Source organism: Ictalurus punctatus, chromosome 16 (assembly GCF_001660625.3).
Source record: "Ictalurus punctatus breed USDA103 chromosome 16, Coco_2.0, whole genome shotgun sequence".
Lineage (NCBI taxonomy): Eukaryota > Metazoa > Chordata > Actinopteri > Siluriformes > Ictaluridae > Ictalurus > Ictalurus punctatus.
The window spans coordinates 4,318,549-4,342,904 of record NC_030431.2 but is presented as its reverse complement, the minus strand read 5'-3'; the positions used below and the strand labels follow the sequence as shown (position 1 = coordinate 4,342,904).

At 38.7% G+C, this 24,356-nt stretch overlaps 4 protein-coding genes across 5 annotated transcripts in view; 3 read left to right on the top strand and 1 right to left on the bottom strand.

Moving 5' to 3' along the window:
• The window catches only part of nlgn2b (neuroligin 2b), a 140,751-nt gene extending 127,828 nt beyond the window's left edge, over positions 1-12,923 (bottom strand). The window contains exon 1 of the mRNA XM_053686753.1: positions 12,209-12,923. The gene's annotated coding sequence lies outside the window, so the exon portion shown is untranslated. The remainder of the gene's footprint in view (positions 1-12,208) is intronic.
• ponzr2 (plac8 onzin related protein 2) overlaps positions 1-18,865 on the top strand; it is a 29,345-nt gene extending 10,480 nt beyond the window's left edge. Inside the window, exons 2-5 of one of the 2 annotated variants that reach the window (XM_017489969.3) lie at positions 13,600-13,721; positions 16,712-16,825; positions 17,743-17,897; positions 18,505-18,865. In XM_017489969.3, coding sequence (XP_017345458.1) covers positions 13,661-13,721; positions 16,712-16,825; positions 17,743-17,897; positions 18,505-18,630 — 456 coding nt within the window. In that variant the 5' untranslated portion in view covers positions 13,600-13,660 and the 3' untranslated portion in view covers positions 18,631-18,865. Of the gene's footprint in view, positions 1-13,599; positions 13,722-15,502; positions 15,588-16,711; positions 16,826-17,742; positions 17,898-18,504 lie in introns of those variants that run through there. The other variant, XM_017489970.3, reaches the window with a different exon arrangement.
• cldn7b (claudin 7b) lies at positions 3,796-10,187 on the top strand. Its single transcript, XM_017489916.2, has 4 exons — positions 3,796-4,271; positions 7,122-7,286; positions 7,831-7,915; positions 9,144-10,187. Exons 1-4 carry the CDS (start codon positions 4,049-4,051, stop codon positions 9,298-9,300), a joined length of 630 nt encoding a protein of 209 aa, XP_017345405.1. The 5' UTR covers positions 3,796-4,048; the 3' UTR covers positions 9,301-10,187.
• A 1,261-nt stretch (positions 18,866-20,126) lies between the features above and the next one.
• ponzr10 (plac8 onzin related protein 10) lies at positions 20,127-23,730 on the top strand. The gene is made up of 4 exons (XM_017489971.3): positions 20,127-20,397; positions 21,033-21,154; positions 22,010-22,197; positions 23,068-23,730. The coding sequence occupies exons 2-4, from the start codon at positions 21,052-21,054 to the stop codon at positions 23,227-23,229; spliced, it is 453 nt and encodes a 150-aa protein (XP_017345460.1). The 5' UTR covers positions 20,127-20,397; positions 21,033-21,051; the 3' UTR covers positions 23,230-23,730.
• The last annotated feature ends 626 nt before the right edge of the window (positions 23,731-24,356 follow it).

The following is a 24,356-nucleotide window of genomic DNA, read 5'->3' as shown; positions in this document are numbered from 1 at the left end:
ACCCACTGTTATGCACAACTAAGGGAATATGGCCTGCGTGTGTTACCTCATATTTATACCCCTGTGAAACCAGAAGTCATGGTTGAACAATTTCCTGATCCTAGTCACCCAGGTGTACTAAAAAACTTTTAAATATCAATGGGAATATACGTCAAATATATTTTTCAAATATATATATTCTTTCGATAAACCTGTGTTTTGTTTGCATCGTTTATCCATGACAACAGTATTTTTGTGAACTTTTTGAACAAAAGATCAAAAGGTTAAACAATAAAGACCATTTTTCACAGCCTTCTTTTTTTTTTTTTTTTTTACCAAGGGTGCCAATATAAGTGGAGGGCACTGCATGCATGCATGCACAAATAATTGTGTAAAATAAATCCAATTATACAATTTCCCAGACAGCTGGAGAAACTATTTGCTTTTCCACTGAGGAAAATGATTCTCACACGAACTTCCTCCGAATTAAAATAAAACAATTTTGTTTTTAATTTTCATATCCGATAAGTTTGTGTTCTGAAAACGTGAAAACCTGCTCAACCTTTTACCTGAACGTAAATTTCTTCTTCATTCTGCTTTCAGATAAACTGCAGGAATTTTATTTTGAACGGTTTTCTGAACGTTAGGACAGCGTTCCTTTTTCATGAAGCACGAGCTAATCTGTACATATCATATTCCTCTCTACTGTATTCTCGTTATCATCACAGGCTAATTCCTGAGCGCTGTAGTCATCATGGTCACTAAAAAAACCAAACAGTTTACTCCCGCAAGCATGTGGCCTTGTGTTCACACTGTTTTTCTAGAACTGGGTGTGTTCTCCGTAACGACTCACTTCTCACCACGTCCTCGGACACCGAAACCAACTCATAAAAAAATGTGGTGTTTTTAATCTGTAGACATCAAATTCATGCTAACCAGAATTTTACAGATTAACTCATATTCCCAACAACATGGGTGAAGTCTGAAATAAAAATATCTGTGTTAGAAGACTTAAGAAGTTGAAAGGGGAGAAAGCGAAACAGGAAGTGGATGGAACAAACATTTCATACAATCTTCGCATAACCTGCATGTAAGGTGTATCCACAACTAACCACAGCCTGATCCATCCCGATGCCCTGCTTCTGTTTGGAGTTCTCATCACCTGAAAAAATAAATAAATAAAACCGCTCGCTGCTGCTGAGGACGGACGAAGATCAGCATGAGATTACTGTGGATGGTACCACGCATCTTCTTCCACATGTTCTTCCTTGGAGAGAACAGTTTTGCACACAAAGTCTCCATCATTGAACAGTTAATAACCTTAAAGCTATAACGAGTTCAGAAATGACTCTGATGCTCAAACTCAAAAGTTCCTCATAAGTTCCTGGTTACAAGCCTGTGCACCATTTGACCATGTACTATTAGCACAGTTATAGAAGGGATGTATGTATGTATGTATTTATTTATTTATTTATAATCGCACAGATGAGGACGGGTTCCCTTTTGAGTCTGGTTCCTCTCAAGGTTTCTTCCTCATATCGTCTCAGGGAGATTTTCCTCACCACCGTTCGCCTCTGGCTTGCTCATTTGGGATAAATTTATATATTTAAAATTTATATCCGAAAAGAATGTATATATATTTTTGTACAGCTGCTTCGTGACAATGTCCATTATTAAAATTGCTACAAAAATAAAAGAAGACTGAATGAAATTGAATAGAATAGTGTTTCAGTGAGTTATTCAAAGGAGTCGCGCTGTTTAGAAATCTTATTTAATTACCTACTAACATGGTGGATAATTAGCTAATTAGTCATTAGATAGACAGATATTGTAGTACTGGAGTACTTTATTGATTGCTGAAGGAAACGCAATGCACTAAGACACAGGCAGGGAAGTAAATAAAAACACTACAAATAACAAATAATACAAGTTGTGAAGAATAAAAAGTGTAAGCAGTAAGCAAAAATAAAATGGCGGTCAGTGAAATGTGTGATGGTCCATACAAACATGAGCACCGTCACGTTATTGAGTGCTAACTCTAACCGCTTCACCGTTTAGGCTTAATGTTTGAATTTTAAAAACCTGCGAGTTAAGAGTTTAAAATCAACTGCATTAATTTTGACAGCCCTAATAATAATAATAATAATAATAATAATAATAATAATAATAATAATAATAATAATAATAATCAAATTAACTTCAAACTTTTGTTGCACAATCACCGAAAACATTTCGCTCACTGCACTTAGTAGCTAACAGCCTGGTAGCAAAACAGCTAATGAGCGGTTAGCAAGAGAGGACTTTGCCGAACACAATTCTGACCGAGGACACACATTTACTCTAGTGCATTATGGGTAATAATATGCTGAGTCACAGTCAGGTTTGAACATGACTACGGGTCTTTCAAACATTTTGGACAGATGTAGTCGCGTCACCAGACACGTGCCAATTAAAATGGCTGATCTGCGAGTTCGATTTCTAGCCAGAACTTTATCTTCTGAAACGCGCCATTTCCTAGGATTTACACGACTTCAGCATTTTTTAAAGTCATCTTTTAATTCCTCTTTAGATTTGCGAAACCGGAGAAGCACTTTCCCATGAGAAAAGACTTTGTGAGATGAGAATTTCTGCCCTTTGAGGAAGTCGAATGGATGATTACATCGATTTGTGTCGTCCTTGGAGACTTAATATGAACCCCCGAAAAAAAGTACTTAGTATTTAAGATACAGTCTTAGGTGGTTATAAAAGCATGTTTATGTGTTAATTTAAGGCCATGTGATGTCCAGTGCTCCCGGGAAAGACTCTGGATCTTACTGAAGTTACCAATGTCACCGTCAATGCCTGGTGTTAAACCGTTTCATCAGCGAATGACTAAACATCTGACGTATTAGCACCTAGCGCAGTGTTCACTTGAATTAGAAATGTTCACGAATTTAATTCTGACCTTTCTGATACTTAAACACACACTCAACACCATTTATTATTAATTTTATTGTATTGACGTAAATTATAGCTGTTAGTTTAATGACATAAATAACATCCTCAGATGTTCATTTACTGTTTAAAGCTTTGCGCTGCACATGTCCATTAAACACTTTTGGTTTTCGGGGCCAAAATAAACACAATTTGTATTTTAAGCAAATGATGGCCACGTGCCTGAGATTACAGAGATGATTCATAATGTGCAATGATATCACTGATAAGGTCATAATAATGTTTATAGCATCTATATTGTATTTAATTTCATTTAAAGGCAATGAAATATAAACAGACAGATGTACAATTCCATCGGGTCAACTGTAATGATCAGATGTGATCCAGTGAAGGGGAAAAATAGCCTAAATAAGTAGCATTTCCTGTTCTTGAGGTGTCGTTCGCGAACGAGTCGGCTCTTTGACTCGGTGAACATAGAGAGTAGACTCGCATTTAGGAGGAGATTTTTTTTGTTTTGGGTACATTTAAGCGATGTAAAGTTTCATGAAACAATAAAACATGTCAGATATGCTGTAGTTTAGCAAAAGAAGAGCAGAGAAAGTTTAGGAGATAATGACAGAGAGCCGAGTCAAATGAACCGACTCACTGAAAAGAGTCGGAAATCTCACAACTTGGCTGTTGTTTTTTTTTTCAAGCCGAAACGTTACTTCAGAGCCCTTCAGAGAGGGCTTCTGCGTTACTCATCCTCGAAACGATGACGTCTTCAGGTGCTTCCGGAGTCTCGCCCAATCACAGAGAAGTAGAGACTGAGGGCGAAACTGAAGCGTTGCCCCGCCCACTTTCCACTCTCCCACACGCGCGTCTCCTTTAAATGCGCGCTCCCGCCGTCTGTACTGCTGATCTTCCTCATCAAGGTGCGATTTCTCCGGACAGGTGCTTCACCCATTTCCAGATCAGGGAGGAATTTAAAGCCGAATTGGGGGTTGTTGTTTTTTGGACACTCCTCGAGGAAACTTTGGATTTTAAAGCAAGTTTTTTTTTAAAAGAAATAAAAAATTCAAGGCGATTTGCACTTTAAGGACAAACTAGGCAACTTTTTTTAAGAAGAGGAGGAAAAAAAAAGAAAAGAAAGAAGATGGCGCATAAAGGGATGCAGATGCTGGGGTTTATTCTGACTGTGATCGGGCTTATTGGCCTCATAGCCGGCACCATCATGCCCCAGTGGCAAATGTCGGCCTACGTTGGAGATAACATCATCACCGCCGTGGCCATGTACCAGGGCCTGTGGATGTCCTGCGCCTACCAGAGCACCGGGCAGATACAGTGCAAGGTCTACGACTCCATGCTGCAGCTCAACAGTAAGAACCAGAAATGAAGAAATAAATCTGATCATCACATTTCAATAAATAAACCAACCAACCATTCCTTAGTTCTACTAAAAGTACTTAAATTATGAAAAGTACTAAAAGGCCCAATTGTAGCCTTAATTTTTTATTTATTTATTTTTAAACATTGCTTATTAGTTGCGTATTTATTTATTTGGCCTGTAACGCTTTAATTGAACCCAACCCCTCTTGTCTACCGCTGAGCAACACAATGCTTTCTTCTTCTAGCCTATTTTGCATATTAATTTGTTTAAATATTGATTTGATTGCATGTTTTAATGGTTTTAACCTTGTCTCTCTGAGCTTGGGGGGTGAACCTGTCGCTTGGTGATCGGCACTCCAGGGAACACGGGCGGCAGTTAGTCAGTGCGCATGCGCAGACCCGCTCACCACCTCACACTACTGTGAAAAATAATTACTCCGGATGCCTGTATCGTGTGGCACGAACTTGTAACTCATTTTCTACTCGCTGTGCTGGACTCTGTCCATGTTCCCTGTCCCCGAGGTGTGCGATTTATTTCAGCCTAGGGTTAATTAACACACCCTTTATTTAACTTTTTAATGACATGAATTATTTGGCTGTGGTGTAGGAACAGGTGGATTAGTGTGTAGTCCAGTTTACTTTGTAGTGGACAATATTGTGCACATTGTAGTGCTTTTTGTTGTTGTGTTTGCTCTCTTCAAACAGTAGAACTTGTGATTTACCCTGTTCTAGTGTAAGGTGTGTGTGTGTGTGTGTGTGTGTGTGTGTGTGTGTGTTTTTTCTGTCCCTAAAGCCACACCCTCGGGTTACACACCTGTAGGTTGCTAAGATCTATTGTTTCTCCTTTCTTTTCCGAGCAGGAGGGTGGGGTGATGTTTGAAATGCATCAGTGCTCCAGGGTTAAAGGGAACATTTCAGAAGGAGGAGAAAGAGAGGGGGGAAAATGGAGGAAGTGGGAAAAAATGAACTATGAAAACAAACAAAATGGTCGCGGTTTGTTTAATTGCACTTCCTGCTTTGAGTAAAAATGACGTAGAGACAAATGAGAGAAAACTCGAGGTACGTGTTTGTGGGAGTGTATTTCTCACTCTATTGTTGTGTGGTTTTATTTGAACGCTGATGTTTCGTTCCCCTCCGAGTAAAACAATGTGGATCCACTATGCAGTGAGTAGAGTAATTCATTACACAGCAGAAAGACTCGTCTCACTCTCCTCCTCCTTGTCTGGGGGGGGGTGGAGGTGGGGGGAGAGTGGAAGTGTGGCCGGGCCTTTTCGTCATCCAGATTTGCATCATTTATTCCAGAAAACCAGCCCATGCAAATGTTCAATGGCAGCCAGGTGATGGCTGCTGCCCCCCCCCCAACGCACGCGCGTCATCATTATCAGTGTCCTAAATATTCCAAAGTTTCTGTTCAGAGAATTAGAAATAGCTGCTATTCCAGAGACCTGTTTCATTTCTCACACTTGGCACACAGCGCTTGTTTGTTTGTTTTACTTTGCTATCGGAGAATGATAAGGCGTTATCGCTTATACACCTTTTTATGATTTCTGCAAACACACGTACAGGCCACTTGTGATAAACTGCACCGTTAGGAATCAGAATCGGGTTCCTGAACGAGCTCCTGCTTCTATTCGTTTTATTTTTTGGTGGTGGGAGGTTTGTTTTCTGAAGGACTCGTCCTTTTGTTCGATACCGAAAGTATGAGATCCGGTTGCAGATAAAATCCCTCGGACTTAACAGAGAAAGAGTGGGAGGTTCTAAACAACGAAACCCATCTCGCTGTCTCCGTTTCATCGTCTACCTTCCTGAGAGTCGGACCGGTCAGACCTGTTCTTGCATATAATGAGCAAACGGATCAACACACACACAGGAAAGAAACTACTGGGTGGAACCGGTTTGCACCTGAGTGCAGGTGCAGAGATGGGGGATGGGATTTGGCCTCAGCAGAGCGAGCATGTGACTCATTCAAACGACCCGCAACAAAAGATCCTGTGAGGACAGAAATCGGTGGTCGAAACTGGTGTTCCACGAACACAACTCGTTTCACATGAGTTTAGAAGAAGCGGCGTTTACAGATGGTTACATGAAATTAATAAAAGGTTCTTGGGGCCCCCCTGAAAAGCTTCTACCTTGATCTCATCAGGAGTTGCTACTCAGCTTACTAAGCTTGGCTGAGTGTCTCATATGGGTCACAAGATTTCACCCAGTCGTTAAGCGGCAGTGACGTTTGTGTGAAATTAAAACATAATCTGCCTAGCAACAAATATCTGATCTAAGACTAGACGTTAATGTTATACAGTCTTGGTGAAATATAGTCCAGTGTATCACCCGATCATCAACACAACTATGCACTCTGGAGGATTTTATTTAATTAATTAATTAATTCAGGAGTTTGACTTCTCTTCTCTAGTGCCTTTAACACATAAGGTCAGTTTACGAAATATGGAACACTAAGACAAACGGGAAGAAAATATTACAAGAATATCATTGTGTGTGCGTCTGATCGTTGAAATGTTAAAGTATCACAACTTTTTCCAAGTTGGCGGCTTAACTCGTTTTTCGTCGGACCGGATTCGCAGGAAGTTTGTGGGTTTCCTCTCGTGTGTGTGTGTGTGTGTGTGGTGAAACGTTAAGAGTAGGAACATGGTACTTCTTGGTTTATAAACTAAAGAATGTAAAGAACTGTTCCTCTTGGTGTCAGCGCAAGACGAGTGCTGATCTGGTTTCAGGAACTAAAGGGCGTCGTGTGTCCTGAAGCCTCGGACTTCTAAACAAGGGTCAGGGTCAAAACTTTAACATCCTGTTTCTCTTTTTCTTTTTTCTTCTGTGTGTGTGAATAGGTGCTCTCCAGGCCACTCGTGCACTGATGGTCATCAGTATCATCCTGACCGTGATGGGACTGGGCGTGGCCTCCATGGGCATGAAGTGCGTTAACTGTGGCAGTGATGACAAAGTGAAAAAATCTCGCATCGCCATGACCGGAGGCATCGTCATCCTGCTGGGAGGTACGTTCTGTTCATCATGGATATCATGTAATATTACATGAGTTATGCTTAGCTACGCTAACAAGCTTCTCTTTCTCTAGCTAACAATGATGTGATCGGAAAAGAAAATCGAATATTACACGTCATATCTTTTACACTTTTGTACTTTGGTAACGTAGCTTGGAAATCATTTGGGTTTTATATTTAGATTCTTAAAAGGGGGGAAAAAAAAAGTCTTGGCATATCATGTAACAGCACAATTCACAACAGGCTTCTGTTTATCAAGCTAATTTAATTACCGTTAAATTAAAAGTAAAGTTTGAAATCACATACGACACAAACTGTAATAAAACTCATTTCTGATGTAGTGTCATTTCTGTAAACTTACATTAAGGTTTAGAAAATCTTGCTAGTGTCAAAATTCCATGCTAGTTATGCATGCTAAGTCTTATGTCTAGGCTAGTCATGTAGCATGATACTAACAGTCATCTATCTCTTTTTTTTTTTTTTTTTTTTTCCCTTTTTTTTTTTTTTTTTCTTCTCTTATTTTTCTATTTTTTTATAGCTGTGTGTGCCATCGCCGCCTGCTCGTATTTCTCCTACCAGATTATCCGGGATTTCTACAGTCCTTTCACGCCGGTCAACACAAAGTAAGTGTGTGATTAGTGATATTAGCTTGTACAGCGTGATGTGTTCATTCTTTTTTGCTAATCCCACAATTCGTTTCTCAATACTGAGAATGGACTTGCAGCGTCTTCTGGAAGAATTTACTGGCAAGTAAACTTGCCAGAAAAACTGTTGTAAACCATGATGATTAAGAAAAACAAGGCAACTATTCTAGGCTAGTATTCAAGCTAACGATTACGTCGATCATCCATTGAACTATACGTTTAAGCTGTACCAACTACAGTACAGTATTACCTGAAGACTAGACATGCAACATTTATTAAAAACGCACACATTATGAACCGATTAAAAGGAAATGTTATGTTTATTAAGCTTAAGTACATAAGGTCATTTCATTTAAATAGTTTTGCTATTTGTGGTATTAAGTGACTTGGCACATGTCGCGTTCATGACCAGTTATTTATTTTTTTATTAGTGAATTCTATCGTCGTTGTCGATTTAGTCGTCGCTTCCGTAGCTTTTACGTTTCGAGTCGTTTGTGAAATCTTCAAACGTTACTAGTAAAATAAAGGAACCCGAACGTGGTTATGGGTCGGACGCGGCTGGTCCACCATCGTGATGCTGCAGTGACTCGTCAGAGGTTCAGTTTGTTCTCGTGATGTTCTCATTTTACCAACCGATTCACAGTTAAACCGTTTCGATTATATTGTTTTCGGAAGATAATCAAAAACGCATCTGGGATTCAAACGATACGTCACTTTCTTTACTGTTCTTGATACTTTGTGTTCTTGAGCATCAGTTTCCAACCCGAGTGCAATTCCAAAACCGCACACGAGGACCTGAAACTGGTCCACAGAGTTCAGGCACTCGAAAGGGGAGACGTGTTTTTGCTGGAAAACGAGTTCAGTGTAGTGCGCACGCATTTCTGATTCGCGGTATCTGCAAGGTGTCCTTCAAAACATTGCTCCATAATTATCCGCTCCATAATCCCTGTGTTCCCTTTTTGGTTCTGATTATTTGCTTTTAAAAGCAAGACTGTGGTAAACGGCGAGTATTTTTAAAGAAGGGGAATGAATAAATAAACGGCAGTTACGGATTTGCTTTTTCCAAACCTGTGACCTTGATGACACTGTTGGTTGTTGAAAGATGTAAGAAGACACACCCTTATGTCAGGTCTGGTCTGTACCAAGAGAAACAAGAAGGGGGTGGATTTGTGTCTTTCTTCCTGATTCATGCCCTTTTTCTCTGCAGGTATGAATTCGGCGGTGCCATTTTCGTCGCCTGGGCCGGAACTTTCCTCACCGTTTTCGGCGGCGGCTTGCTGGCTGCGTCCTGCTCCAGGAGTCAGAAGTCCGTCCCAAAATATCCAAAGTCTAAGCCTTCAAGCAGCACCAAGGAGTACGTCTGAGTGCCAGGCTCATGCTCACTTCATACCAAATTGCTAACTGCAGCGAGCTGGTGGTTTTCCTGTGTGGCTGATCTGAGAGCAATTAGAAGGTGGTTTTTTTTTTTTTTTTTGGTTTTTTTTAAGCTTAAAGCTAATGTTTCTGAGATCACCACACCAGGGCGACCTCTACATCTGGCTTGTAGCAGCGCATTGTTTTCAACTGTCCTCTTTTCTACCATAGTTAAAGGTGCCTTTTGTCCTGTTGTGTGTTTTTGTTGTGAATTTTTTTTTTTTTTTTTTTTTAAATGAATACAAAGTTATCTGTAACTCCATGCTGTCTTACAGAAGGATGTTTTGAGACTGATTACTTTCTCTCTGAAGTGTACTACAGCACAACACTCGGGGATCAATGTGTATCTCTATTTTCTAGTTCTCAAAGTCCCCCTCGTTTAGTCTTAAGACCCAAATACAGAACACAGAATGGTAGCATTTACGTTAAAATCGTACACTGTTTATGAAACACTGACGTCACGTACGTTACACCTCTGTCTCGTTCCTTCTTTGGAAAAGAAAAATGAAGTTTGCCAAGCATCACTTTTCCCACCTTCCACAACCAGCAGCCTGTTTATGGAGCTTTGCTGTAGATCCTGCTGATCTCTCGACTCTGGTCTCAACCCAAAAGTAAATATTAACCTTTTTATTTTATAAACCGTGGCCTCTTGTTCACCTTTCTACCACACATTCCTGTCATTCTCTCCTGCCCAAAAAACCCCAGCGTTGAGGAATAATAGCTGTAGATAGTTTTTTTTTTATCATCCTGCGAGTTCATTTCTTACGGTCTCACTTTTTAAAAGTTATTTTATGCAATAATTAATTTTATGTAAATAAACAGGAAACTGATTACGCTGTTCGGTTGTTCTTTTTCTTTCCTGCTTTATGGAGATGTAGGGGATGCCAATCCTCTTTTTTCCATTTGTTATTGCATTAATTCCTTATCATTGTAATATCTTAAACTGATTTAATTATTTGAATGGATTTTATTTATATAGTTCATTTCAACAGAATGATATTCAGTGTTTCATTAGCAGGGAAGAGTTCATTAAACTATTTCAGGTGTTGTTCAGCAACAAACAACAAATTTTGCGGACAAGTGTCACACAGTTTGTCCTTTTAGAGAAAATAATAATGCCAATGAGTCATTTAGGAGGTGAAAGAGTTGACTCACATTGGTAAGTCCAATGATTCATGAGCCATTTCCATTGTTGGTTATTATTCAGTCATCATTAGTGATCCAAGGCCCGGACTTTATCCTAAAACTACAGCCGTATCATCGTGACTGTGGGACTTGAGACTAATATCCTTTTACTCACTGGCTTGACATCATGTCAATCAAAAGTATAATGAAAGTTATATTTTAAATTTGTCATGATTAAGGGTTTTACTAACATTAATATATTTATATTAATTACTTATTTATTTTTATATATACACATTTATTTTTATATATATTTTTATATATTTATTTATATATAATATATACACACACACTTACGAACATTTGTTCACACTTTTGAATTGGTATCCTGCTTGTAAATGCAAATGGAGTTGTTTTTCTCCCCAAAGAACTTTCTATGACCTTGGCTAAAACGTCTGCATAAACATAAACTGTAAGCAGAAACTAGAACGTTTTGCAGACTGTACATGTTAAAACACACAAAACAAAATAATGGACACAACACGATGCACACTTCTAGAACATTTAAAAATGAGGTTCCTGCAACCTAATGGCAACATTTACGTATAAAACATGTTCTTATATTTTAAACAGTACATACACTTGATCTGATCGGTCGAGTGGTGTTCCAAGAGTGCCTATATTTCCTATAACTGCACTGGGACGTTTCACTGTGTGTGTGTGTGTGTGTGTGTGTGTGACTCGTCTGTGGTCGCCACTTCCTAGTACGAAACAGTCACTACAGCAGAGTTATGACATCAGTGGACATGGCGAACAATACTTTTCAGGAATACACGTTTTGGCTTAAAATATGAATCTGGTCAGATGAAGATGAAAAGCAGAAAGGGAATCTTATTGGGTAAACGTTCAACATGTAGGATGTACACATGCATCGCCAGCTAGCCGACATGCTACAAAGTGGGATTAGCATCTCCGAGATCTATTTCCACTAGCGGAGCAAAATAAACATTTGACATTTACTGTTGTATCCGAAATGTCAGTTACTCAGTATTCATTTCTTCTTTGTTGAACTATTGTATAATAGTAATAATCACAATTGTGTGGTTATATCGAACATCAGCACGGCACCTGGCGTACGGAAAAGTCAACAGCCATTCAGTAGACCCTCACTCTTGCTCATGTGCTATTGCAAATAAATATTTACATCCTATAAACATCCATTTACATGCCAACAACACATGTACACACCAATACTGCCAATTTACACAGCAACAGTTCCATTTATATACCAGTAACACACAAGTACACACCAATGACAGCCACTCACAGCAGTAACACACATGTAGACCTTCCATAAAAACGTTCCTTTATTTAAATAAACGTTTCCTTTCGGTGAATTCACCGTATTAGAACGAGAGCATTAATATAAACCTGTGATGTGCAGCCGCACGACTGTCAGAGCTGCATTTATAGAAAACTAATCACCACCTTCTGACCAGTCACAGTGCAGAACTCTGAGGGGTAAATAAGATTAAAATAAAATAAGGAGTGAATAACAAGAGTTAGTACTATCTTATCATGTAGCGTTATTATGTGGCGCCATCTAGTGGCGCCATCAAAGACCGCATCACAGCTTTAAAACCCACCCACCCACACACACACACCTGTTTAAAATCCCAGTTTTGCATGAAACACTGACACAGCGGCCATGAGCAAAGACACAAAACACCTCACCTTACTCTCTGTTTGTTGAACATTTCTCATTCTGACATCCCTTTCCTTCCTTCCTTCCTTCTTGCTTGCTTGCTTGCTTGCTTGCTTGCTTGCTTTCTTTCTTTCTTTCTTTCTTTCCTTCCGAACTCCATTTTCGGTCTATAAGACAAAGCTACTTCGATACTTTTTCCTGCTGCTAACCGTTAGAAGCCGTTAACTTTAATCACAGCTTAATTGGCTATAACCTGACTGCAATTAGCGACGATCACGTGATTACATTAGCCGCGTCCTATTGCACAGAATGTATAACCTCTCAGAGCTGAACAAACAACACTAGCACAAAAACTGCAATAGTTCACGAGTCTGAGGTGAATGTAAATCGCAATATAAAGAAAAGTTTTTAAAGGAATTTCACAACGAAGTAGATGTGTTTTATTTTCAGTACATTCAGGAAGAAACTGAGTAATAGAACTGGTGAATAGTTTCATATCCATTTTAGCACAGTTCATTAGCCACAGTAGTGACGCCAGTGCTTGAGCTCGAGCTTCCGATAGCCCCGCCCCCTTTGTGTACTTCAGATCAGGAATAAATGTAGGCTACTGTATTATTATTTTTAATCCCCATAACAAAACTGATAAAAAGAAGTCCATTTTAAAAAGGTTATGAAACTTTTCAAATATTAAGCACATTAGACAAAAAAAGTCTCATTTTATTTATTTGTTTTTACATAGGCTAATTAGAGGGGTTTATATATATATATATATATATATATATATATATATATATATATATATATATATATATATATATATATATATATATCTTTAAGCTTTCCATTCACATGAAATAAAAGAAATATTATACAAACAGCACGTTTTCTGGACTTATTAGGAAAACATGCATTTTCATTCAAGTTCATGTTGTTATTATCATTTTTTTAAAAAAAGAAAAGATATTAAAAGAGCTTTCTTCAGGAAAGAGTGTGTGTATGCCAAAACCATAAACTATAGTCTAATAACTAAGCAACATTCATAGAAACTATTAATCTCCACATACATCACATAATAATAATAATAATAATAATAATAATAATAATAATAATAATAATAATAATAATAATGACCCTATCTATATCACGGGTCTGTATCAGATTGAAATGATAAAGTTTATTATTAAAGAGAGCGAGCTAACTGGCGCGTACGCGTTTCAACACAGGTGAATCAATCTGTGATGCTTGACTTGTCATGAGGTGTTCATAAGCATAAGCAATATCGATCATTCGTTATCTCCTAATGGGTGTCTAATTACACTAAACCCACATACATGAACGCACACCGAGCACGAGCACGCGCACCCGCCTCGAGCTAATTTACAGCACCTGCTTTATTCCACGCATTTCCGGTTTGGGACAGAGACCCGTGCAGTGTCAGGAGGCAGCAGCAGCAGGTGCACTGAGCTTCACTCTCCTTCAACATGGCGTCCAAATCTAAATCATCCTTCTGCGTGGTGGAGGCACAGAGGTGCTCAGATTTCTGTGAGTCACACACGGAGTCGGTTACATTCACACATCACTGTTGAGCTCTGTGAACAAACAAACAAACAAACAAACAAACAGAAAGTCTGTAAAGATCCTCGGCTTGTCCAACTGACAGAACCTAAAGCTTCAGGCTCCTAAAAATAGTCAATTTTTAACTTTAAATTGATATGCCTTTCGTGCATGAGTCGACTCTTTGAGTCGGTTCTTTTAGGTGAAAGTTGAGAGACGAATCGCATGTGACCCTTTCTTTCTTGCTTGCTTTCTTTTTTCTTGTTTTTTTCTTCTTCGTTTTATTCATGCATTCATTCATGTATTTATACCTATGTGTGTATTTCTTCTTTTCAGTCTTTCTTTATTTCGGTTTTTTTCTCTCTCCCATTCTGTCCTTAGTTCTTTCTTTCATTTTTTTCTTTTTCTATTAATTCATTTATGTAGGTATGAAATTGTTTTTGTGTGGATTTCTGTCTTTCCTTCCATCCCCTTCCCCATATCACAAACTTTGTTTGTTTGGTGCCTTGCTGATTTGACAATAAACGTTAATTTTTTTATATATATAATAAAAATACATCCTGTTTTGCTCATTAGAAGGGAGTGTACGAACAGCAATCACAGAGCCAGTTCAGGGGAAAAAAGATAAAATCAATAAAGTATTTGGGAATCGAAAGAGTCGACTCTTATTGACGAGCTGAATCAAGTGATCTGACTCACTGGAAAGATCTGGAATTCCCATTAGAGTGATTCACCTGTTTATCTCACCAGCTGAGTGAGGAACAGGGAAAAGTCTTGATGGTTTGTAGTATCTGAAACAATGGTGAGTCGACTCGAGTCGAGTGTACTTGTGGTTTAAGTGTTTTTAGGAGCAGGTCTGAGCATCATTGGAAGTGAGAGGAGGAAACATAGGAGTGGGAGAAGTTGAAGATGTTCTCAATGCAGCTACATTAGTGATTAGTCCAAACTGGTCAAAGAAATGATCCGACCTCAGAATAACCTGCACGGAGAGAGAAACTGTTGAAGCTGTGCTTTTTATAAAAATTTTTTTTTTTTTTTAATTGTATTGAATCAAAACCTAGAATGAGTAAATAATAGAAATGACAAAATAGAAAAAAATTACCAGATGAGTTCCTTCACTGCTTAATGCCTCTGTGTGCAGGTCTAAAGGGAGTGATATTGTAAAAGTTATTATTATATGTAACATCCACAGACTAAAGTACTAAACCCCTGCTGCATCGCTGTCTTTAAGTAGAGATGAAGCGAGGGCTAAATCCTGCAACACCAGTATGGACACGGGAATGTTGAATGGCATTGTGGGTATTCCATTAAACCAAAGTGAAAATAGAGTGGCATGTTGATGAACATTTTATATATATATATATATATATTTATTTATTTTTTCTCTGAAACTTTTTTCCCGATTTCCAGACAGACTTCTGGATCATACTGGACAACACAAACGAATTTCTTTAGAAATAACAATTTCTTTTCAGTGCAGAATAGTGATTTTGTGACTGGTTTGTACAGTATATTGTACAGTGTTCTGAATAGCTTTTTGTCTGTGTTTATGGTTTCTCTAGTCATCTATCTCTCTTAGCACCATGGTTCCGTCCCTCACTCAACACCCAGCTGTGATTTAACAGAAATGATATTAAAGCCAAATTTCTCTTTAATCTCTTAATACCTGACTTAAAGTATGTGTCAGACCTGTGCGTTCTTACCGTGGCCTCAGTTTCGGCTCAGCACCGCGTCCTGCTGTTCAGGTTGGACAGGTTTAGGTAGCTTCCCCCCCCCGGTGGATTCTTGATATAAAGCTCTGAGCTTGTGTGCAATGGGAGTCTGAGTCAAGGAATTTCAGACAGCAGATCACAGGTAAGCGTTAACCGCATCGTCTAACATCAAATCGCTGATGATAAATTAACGCTTCAGATGTTTTGTGTCGATCGGATTAGTGAGGACTTTAGGGGAAAGGTTACACTAACTTGCCTTTGTGGTTTGATTGATATGATGTGTATATCCTTAGCTAATCGCAGATTTGCTGATATTCAATGTAGCCTCACAAATGCGAGAGTGATATTGCTTTTATACAACTGTTCTATAAACAAGAAAGGAATATTAAGTCACTGATATTTCTCACACGATATCGATCGCAGACGAGCAGAGTGATGCACACGGTGAAACGTCGCAGCTCAAACCCCGTTCGACCTATCGGATTACTCGGTCCCTCCAGGATTTAGTAATTTTTTATTTATTTATTTTTTCCGATCGGAGAAATGAACGTAACGTCAATGAAACGCCGCGATATTCTGAGGAGCTTGCAATTTTTCAAAAATGACCGCAGGTTTGAGCCGGGACGTGTCATGTGATGTCATCACGACACTCGTGATTCGCGTGCGTTGGACACGAGTACGGCTAAAAGGTCTATCTCATCCACCAACTATCACCACGAAAGGCCGTGCAAAAGTATTTCACCTATTTGGGAGTGGTTTAAGCGATTTTAATATCTTTTCTTAGAACTAAATTAGGTCGAATTGAATTGAACCAAAGCCACCAGGTGCAAGAAAATTTCTTCAGAGCGTTTACAGAAGAAATGTGAAGAAATGTGAGTTTGCTTCCTACGTGTTGCTCCAAGACATTGTACATAAATCATCAAACTGAGAAAAGAATAAGCTCAGAAACTGAGTTTGAATGGACACGAGGCAGGAAAATTAATCAAACCGTCACTTTGTACATTTATTCTTTATATAAAGTGACAAAAAAAAGGAGAAATTCTGTCACAATTTCAGGCTAAAAACAGTTATTAGTAACAAATAACTACAGGTTGTTAAAAATAACAATCAAGATGTATGATGCTCACATTCGACATCTGTAGCGTTATCTGGTGTCTGTTTTGGTTTTGATGGAAAGAAGTTGGCGTGAGATCTTTAATTTCCTACACTCGTGGAGTAAAATCAGTCCACCTCAGACAGGTGTTTGTGTTTGTTTGTGTGTTGTAGCCTCAGAAATGACGACCAAGATGGTGATTAAGCAGCCGCAGCCGGTGCTGGAGTCTAGAGAGTCTGACGAGTGGAACTCTGGGGTCTGCGACTGCTGGGACGACAAGGCAGAATGTGAGTAACACACGTGACGCTGTTCGGATCTAACACGTAACGAATAAAACGCGCTGTTAGAGGAAAATAATCAGCGACGTGGTGGTGTGATGTGACCCAACGTGAATGAATGATTTGATTATTATTGTCCTATAAACACGCATCCTGAAGCGTTTTATTCCTCTTGTACTTATTAATGAACAACACGTCATACGTTTTACCTGTTTCAAGTTGTGGAACGTTGGCGAAACAAGTCACTTCCTGTTTCCATTTGCGTTAAAGCAGCGATAAGCAGTCGCTCCGTCACCAGCCTCTTTATTCTCTTTCAGGAAGTCAATAAGACGGAATAAATGCAGCTTTTTACGCACGTTACCGAGAAAACCGCAAAGAAGCGTAAACTCCTCTGTCCTGAAGGTGTCGGAAAAGTAAAAGTTACAGCTTCACCTCTGATTCTTTCAAAGCACTGACACTGGAGACTCCTTCCGTATGTGTTACGTTTACAGAAAACTTCACTGTATGAGCAATTTAAAAAAAAAATTGGTTTAGTATCAGAGGAGCGCTCGGTGTACAAGTCTCCGTCGATGAGCTGTTACTGTAGAAATGATAACGTATCAGAATGAGCGCATTACTATAAACCTGCACTTTTATCAGAGCTGCTGATTATAGAAAACTAATCAGCACCTTCTGCCCAATCACAATCCAGAACTCCACAGTGCTGTGGAGTAAAGTTTACTCTAACGTACGTGTACTCTGTTTATGAGGCTCCTGAAGCAGATATGTTATGATTAACATCCCACTAATGTGGGGAAATTTTGCATGCGTTTCTCATAAGGAAGACATTTTTTGTGTGTTACGGCAGCCTGCATGTGAATGTCGTCGTGTCAGTGTGTTGGAATGTGCAGTGGTTTCTACAAGGCTTAAGGTGCGTGTATTTTCAGGTTGTCTTGTGTTTTGGTGCTGCCCATGTTTCGCCTGCACCAAGACTAAAGAATATGGCCAGTGTTTGTGTCTCCCCTTGCTGGACCTCTGTGGGATCGCCTCACCTGCTACATGGGCCATGAGGGTGTCAATGCGTTATCGTTACGGCATCAAGGTGTGCAGAATGATTCTATGTACTCAGATAAGCGTTGTTACATGGCCAAATATTTCTATTTACTCAGATGAGCATTATTACATGGCCACATATTTCTATGTACTCAGATAAGCGTTCGTACATGGCCAAGTATTTTCTATTTACTCAGATGAGCATTATTACATGGCCAGATGTTATTGCTCAACATCAAAGCACTGCTTTCTGTGATTTTTCACCTTGACACCTTTAATGTTATTTGCACCTGTATAGCACAATGCTAACACTATAAACCATTTCATAGTTTTACTTTGTACCAACTTATTCATTGTAACTTATTTAATGGATCGAGTTTTGTATTTAACCTTATTTGTATTTGGACTTATGACATGACATTTTTCTTCTGTGCGAAGTATTTAGCAAATGATCAATCAAATCAGTTGATGATTTGAAAATCGAACGAGTAAACTAGCTAAAGAGGCTATATATATATATATATATATATATATATATATATATATATATATATATATATATATATATATATATATATATATATATATATATATATATATTTTTTTTTTATTTTTTTATTTATTTATTTTTTTATTTATTTATTTTTTTTATACAGGGTACCCTGTGTAACGACTGTCTGATCGCCACGTGCTGTACGCCCTGTGCCTGGTGTCAGATGTCTCGTGAGATGAAATGCCGTTCAATTCCCATCGCCTTGATCGATGCCAGACCAAAGAACTGATCCTGATTCACCTGCGGGGAAAAACATCTCCCGTCCTGGGCGAAGAACTAAGCGTGTGTTGTATAAATGTATATATGTTATAAAATGTTCTATTCGTTACAATGTTGAAATCATTAAGATGTTATTACTGTTGTTAATTCAGAGTTCTGTGAGCTTTACCTACACGTATTATATCTATTTTTAGTTGTTTAGTTAATATTGTGGTCAAAATAAAATGTATGACTTTCTTCTGTTAGTGCAGTGAGAGCTCACTGTTTCTGCTGTTTCCACGTTTTAGAACTGAAACGAAACGACTTCATTAGGATTATATGTCAAAAATCTACACAGAATAGACCATAATATTGAAAATGGGGGTGGGGGGGTGAATATAGTGTTACAAAGATATTAATGAATAACAATCTACAAATTGTGATTGTATAAGTATTCACTCCCATTACTGTGAAATCCTTAAACTAGTACTAATGGAATCTGTCGTCATCAGTAAGTCACGTAGTTATCTGCATGCACTCGAGCGTCACGTGAGATCAATATAAATACACTCGTTCCAGCCAGAACCCATGAGAACTTACCAAACATGTTTGTTAGAAAGTATTACCAAACAGCAGGAAGCATCAAGAAGACCTTACAGGTCTTCTGGAAAAGCAACCTCCAAACTTTGAACATGCAAAGTGCCATTAAATAATGAATGAATGAAGTGAAAGAACATGGCACAACTGCTATTCTGCCTATAGGAGGCCGTCCCTGAAAGGTCAGAGCCTGGGTAAAGAAGGGATTCATTGGCGAAGCAATCAAGAGGCCAAGGGTAATGTGCGACATCATGCTACCACAACCGTGCTTCACAGTATACTGTATACATTGTATAAATGATGTACGATTATCTTCTCGTGGTATAAAACGAAGAGCATCCTCACAGATCATCCTAAACGTTCTCTAAAACCTTTACCGGGTTAAAATACGTAAATATTTATTTTGTGTTCCACCACACTTTGTTGAATCCTGATTGGTCAGAAGGTGTTGGTTAAGTTTAATAAGTAATATGTTATAATAAGTATGATGATATGTATGATGATCTTTAATTATTATTATTTTTTAAAATGTAATTGTTTGTAAATTGCTGTAAGTGAAGTAAAACTTGTGCTGTTACAGAAAATCATCGACTCCAGGGTGGTAACGGTGACTCTGCTATCCCGTCTGTGATCATTTTACCGCACGAGCAGGCCACGGAGTGTTTTATTCCACGCATGATGATTTCGGTGATGTTTTATGGTATTCGCTTCCTGACTCGGCTGATTTCAATGCTTTAAACGTTGTGAGAGTCATTGATGGTAGCGTTTTAATGCATTGCTGGCCATTTTCCTCTGCAAACATTAACTAGCCTGCTAGATTAGACTTAAAGTCAGTTAAGTGAATGTGCGGTGTTTAGGAGCGCGTTATAAACTTTAATCCTGTAACCACGGCCACCTGGAATAAATAAAGACGCACAAAAATATTTTCACTTTATGCCCTGGGTATCTCCTGACAACATCTAAGTACACAGTCGAAATGTCAAATGGGCGTGAGTTCACTGAGATTATTATACTCCTCGGTCTGATAGAAAGGAAAGAAGCTCATGCACTCGGTGCATTCATCGAGTGGACGAAATAGTCAAGGAACATTCAGGTTCTTCTGCTTTTAGACGTCTGTCACGTGGTGTGTGCTACCTATGTATTTGCAGGAAGGTTCATTACATGTTCATTGAGGAAGAGAACACGGTACCGACTAACCCAGGTAAGACTAACAGATCATAAAATGACTTTAAAAACGACAGCTAAATATCTCTGAGGGGCTACTTATCACCACAAATCCTCTGAGAAGATTTCTGACATCATCTTAAATAGATTTTTAAACGGCTTGAAATGCAGGATACTTACTGTAAATATGTTTTCGATTTTAAATAGCTCAGTGGTCGAGGATCTGTGACTAAATAGTTGCTTTGATTGGCACCCTTATCCAGAGCTACTTACGTTTATCTCATTTATACATCTGAGCAGTTGCGGGTTAGGGGCGTTGCCTCTGCAAGGACAGGTTAGTGGTGCTGGGATTTGAACTCTCAACCTTCCAATCAGTCCAACGTCTTAACCACTGTGCTACCGCTGCCCCATTTATATTCTGTTTAACTACTCAGAATGGACAGCTGATGCATTTTTATTCTTCTAATCAGAATAATTTCACTTTCACTAACTTGAACTGAAGACAATAAACCGGATGAACAGGTTGAAAAAAAATCCAGTCTTCTTATCTTTCTTTTTATCACTTCACTTCTCCTTCACTTCCCTAGACGGATCGTTACAGTTGATACCCAGTGGTTGAGTTAAAAGCACTGCCTCTATAACATAAAAATCATTGTCTTTCATGTTTGTCAGAGAATCTAAGTTGATCATCATGGCCGCCACAACTGTAGTGATCCAGCAGCAGCCGATGGCAGTGCCGAGGGTCACGGCGTGGAGTTCAGGACTGTTCCACTGCTGCCAGGACATGGACTCATGTGAGTGGAAAAAACAATCAATACATCCGTACTGAAGAGTCCAGAGGTCTAACAACGGTCTCCTTTTTATCAGCTATCACAATGCTCTTTAAAAAAAAGTGCTCTTATTGGCTCAAACCCGAAGTACAGGATATAGGAGCCATGCTTTTTTGTTCCATCAGGGTCTGTGGACAACCAAAGACAGTCCTTATGGGCAAATGTGGGAGTGTCTGCGAGTTCATATATGGAACTATGGGTGTCTGAGTTCATATAAGCAGGTCTTTGAGTCCACATATGAAGACATGGGAGTGTTTGAGTTAACATATGGAGATATTCGTGTGTTTTTTTTAGTCCATATGAGAAAATGAAAGTGTGTCGCTGAGGTCATGTATAGAAATATGTGCGTGTCTTTGTGGTCAGATATAGAAATGTGGACGTGTCTAAGTGAATATACGGAAATATAGGCACAGATTTAAATCCATATATGGAAATGTGGGCGTATCTTTACAGTCATATGGACATTTGAGCAGATTGCTAATATTGGCTCAAAGCAGGTCATATATGGACTCCATATGTGTATAGAAATGTAGGTCTATCCTTGAGCTCATATATGGAAACATGGGCATGTCTTTAATTCCATAAATGGAAAATAAATAAATATATATATATATATATATATATATATATATATATATATATATATATATATATATATATATATATATATATATATATATACACACTTCTTTAAAAACATTTAGAACACTGTTTGTTGTCTAAAAACGGAAAACAAACTGTATAGATATAGATTTTTATAATACCTGTAGCGTAAATGGAGGTGTGATGAATTATTAATGATGTTAGCATCTCTTTCAGGCTGTTTGGCTTTCTGGTGTTTTCCCTGCTTCACCTGCAAGACCTCGTCAAAGTTTGGCGAGAGTTTATGCCTCCCTCTCGTGGATCTTCTCGGCCCCCTGCTCATGGCGGCTACCGGCCTCGGGATCTGCGTTCCTCCCGTCACTCTGTCCATGAGGGTGGCCATACGGCACAAGTACCAAATCCCGGTATGTCCAACGTCGTGTTTTTATCTTCTTCCAATAATTAAACCAATAATTCGACCAAAACCTCACTCACCAATCAAACGGGTAACGCAACTGGGAAACATGGCTGTTGCAGCATTTACGCTACAAAGAGGACAATATACTGTAAAAAAAACAGCGCCATCTTTCGGATGAGACGTTAAACCGAGGTCCTGACTCTCTGTGGTCTTTAAAATTCCCAAGACACTTCTCGTAAAGAGCAGGGCTACACGTATGTCTTTCATTTATTTTCTGATTAATCTTGCATCATTAAGACATTAATAATAGTCAGTTGTACGAATTATTACACAGAAATATTACTAGATAACTACTTTTACATTTTACTCAGGAAGCCGGCGCCATTTTGAGTGTTTCCACGTGATGCTGCAGCGTTCAGGTGGTACAAGTCGGGAAAAAAAAATTCCCTAGCTTACAAATTGTAATTAAGAGTTCTACGTCTATGAGGGCGTGAACGTCGGAATCTCGTAATTACGACACGGCGTGAACGCAGCTTATTCTGACGATTCCTGGATAATAATTCAGCTAGTTGAAATACTATGATAAGGTGATGAATCTGTCTGAAATATTAACATTAAAACAAGTTTTCAAGTTAAAAACTTCATATAGTTTAAACGGCACTGGAATTACACTTAGCATCGACTGCTAAACACAGCCGCGGCTCCATTTTGAAGACAAGACTTTGTTCCTCAGCACGAGCTAGGTAGGAGATAGGTAGGGGGCATGGCTTAATATACGTTAGAAGCGTATTCAAAAGATAATAGAGTTGTTCCTACTGTTCCTTTTAGAGAACTCTCTCTGTGTGTGTGTGTGTGTGTGTGTGTGTGTGTGTTTTAGGGCAGTCTGTGTGAAGACATCCTGGTCTCCTGTTTCTGCGTCACTTGCTCGTGGTGTCAGATGAACCGGGAGATATCGCACCGTAAACGGACAGAGGCGGTGATGAGCTCTCAGCCCATGACGACCTTCAACACCGTCACCTCCACCGTGCCTGTGATGTAGCGCGTGACAAACACTGAGGAGATATCACCGCTCAGCTTCCTGATCTTCAGCCTCAGCTTTGACTAAACATGTCTTTCGATTTTATAGCAATGAAACCATGTTTAAAACTTCCAAATCTCCTCTTTATCTCAGTCACGACCAGTGAACAAACCTGGAACTCGGGTTGCTCCTGATCTCGGCTGGGATTCACACACCTATAACGTCACCTTTCTGCTTGAGAGTCGGTGTTGGTTACTTCTTCTTCTTTTTCTTTTCTTTTTTTTTAATTATTTGTCATTAAGAATCTGTTTTAGCACGTGTTTACTTCAGAATGGTTCACTTGAACAGAAACCATTGAATTTTTTTAATAAATACATCAATCAATAAATAAAAATCTAAGCTTAATAAAAGAATGAGGAAAAATGAGGACCAAAGAAAATTCCAGTAAATCCACAAACGAAATACATGAACATGAACATGGTGTAAACGATATTCTGAAATAAAATCATAGCTAAATCATAATGAACTGGAGTGAGTTTCTGATAGAAATATATATACACGATTAAGTACAAAAAGAGTTGGTTAGAATGATGCCAGGAGAACAGACGAAGAACCATTTTGGTTACTGAAGGACCATTTGATTCGATGGATCTTGATCCGTTCAAAAATATATAAATAACTGAATAAAACCGAATTTAAAATAAATGTAGAACGCAACATTAAATGTCAGACTCTAAAATAAAGGTTCCACTTAGAACCAGAAAGGGTTTTTCAGCCTGATGCCATAGGAGAGCCCTTTTAAGTTTTAAACACGAGGAACCTTTTACTCTCAAGTTCTTTAGAGAACCATCGATATACTGGGGATGTAAAGAACCTGCACATGGTTCTTCACAGCAGTGCCACAAGGAACCGTGTAATTCTAAGTTCTTTAAAGAAAACCCTAAAAATAGTTAGTGCTAAGGAACCAAAGTAAGGTTGTGATGTCACGAGAACCTTTTCCAGTCCCACTAAGAACTTCACTGAGGGATGATACCTTGAAGAACCAAACCAAAACACTGCTATGAAGAACCTATAATGAACCATAAAGAATTGAGAGAAAGAAAGTAAGAAAAAACATTATTGATTTATATATATATATATATATATAT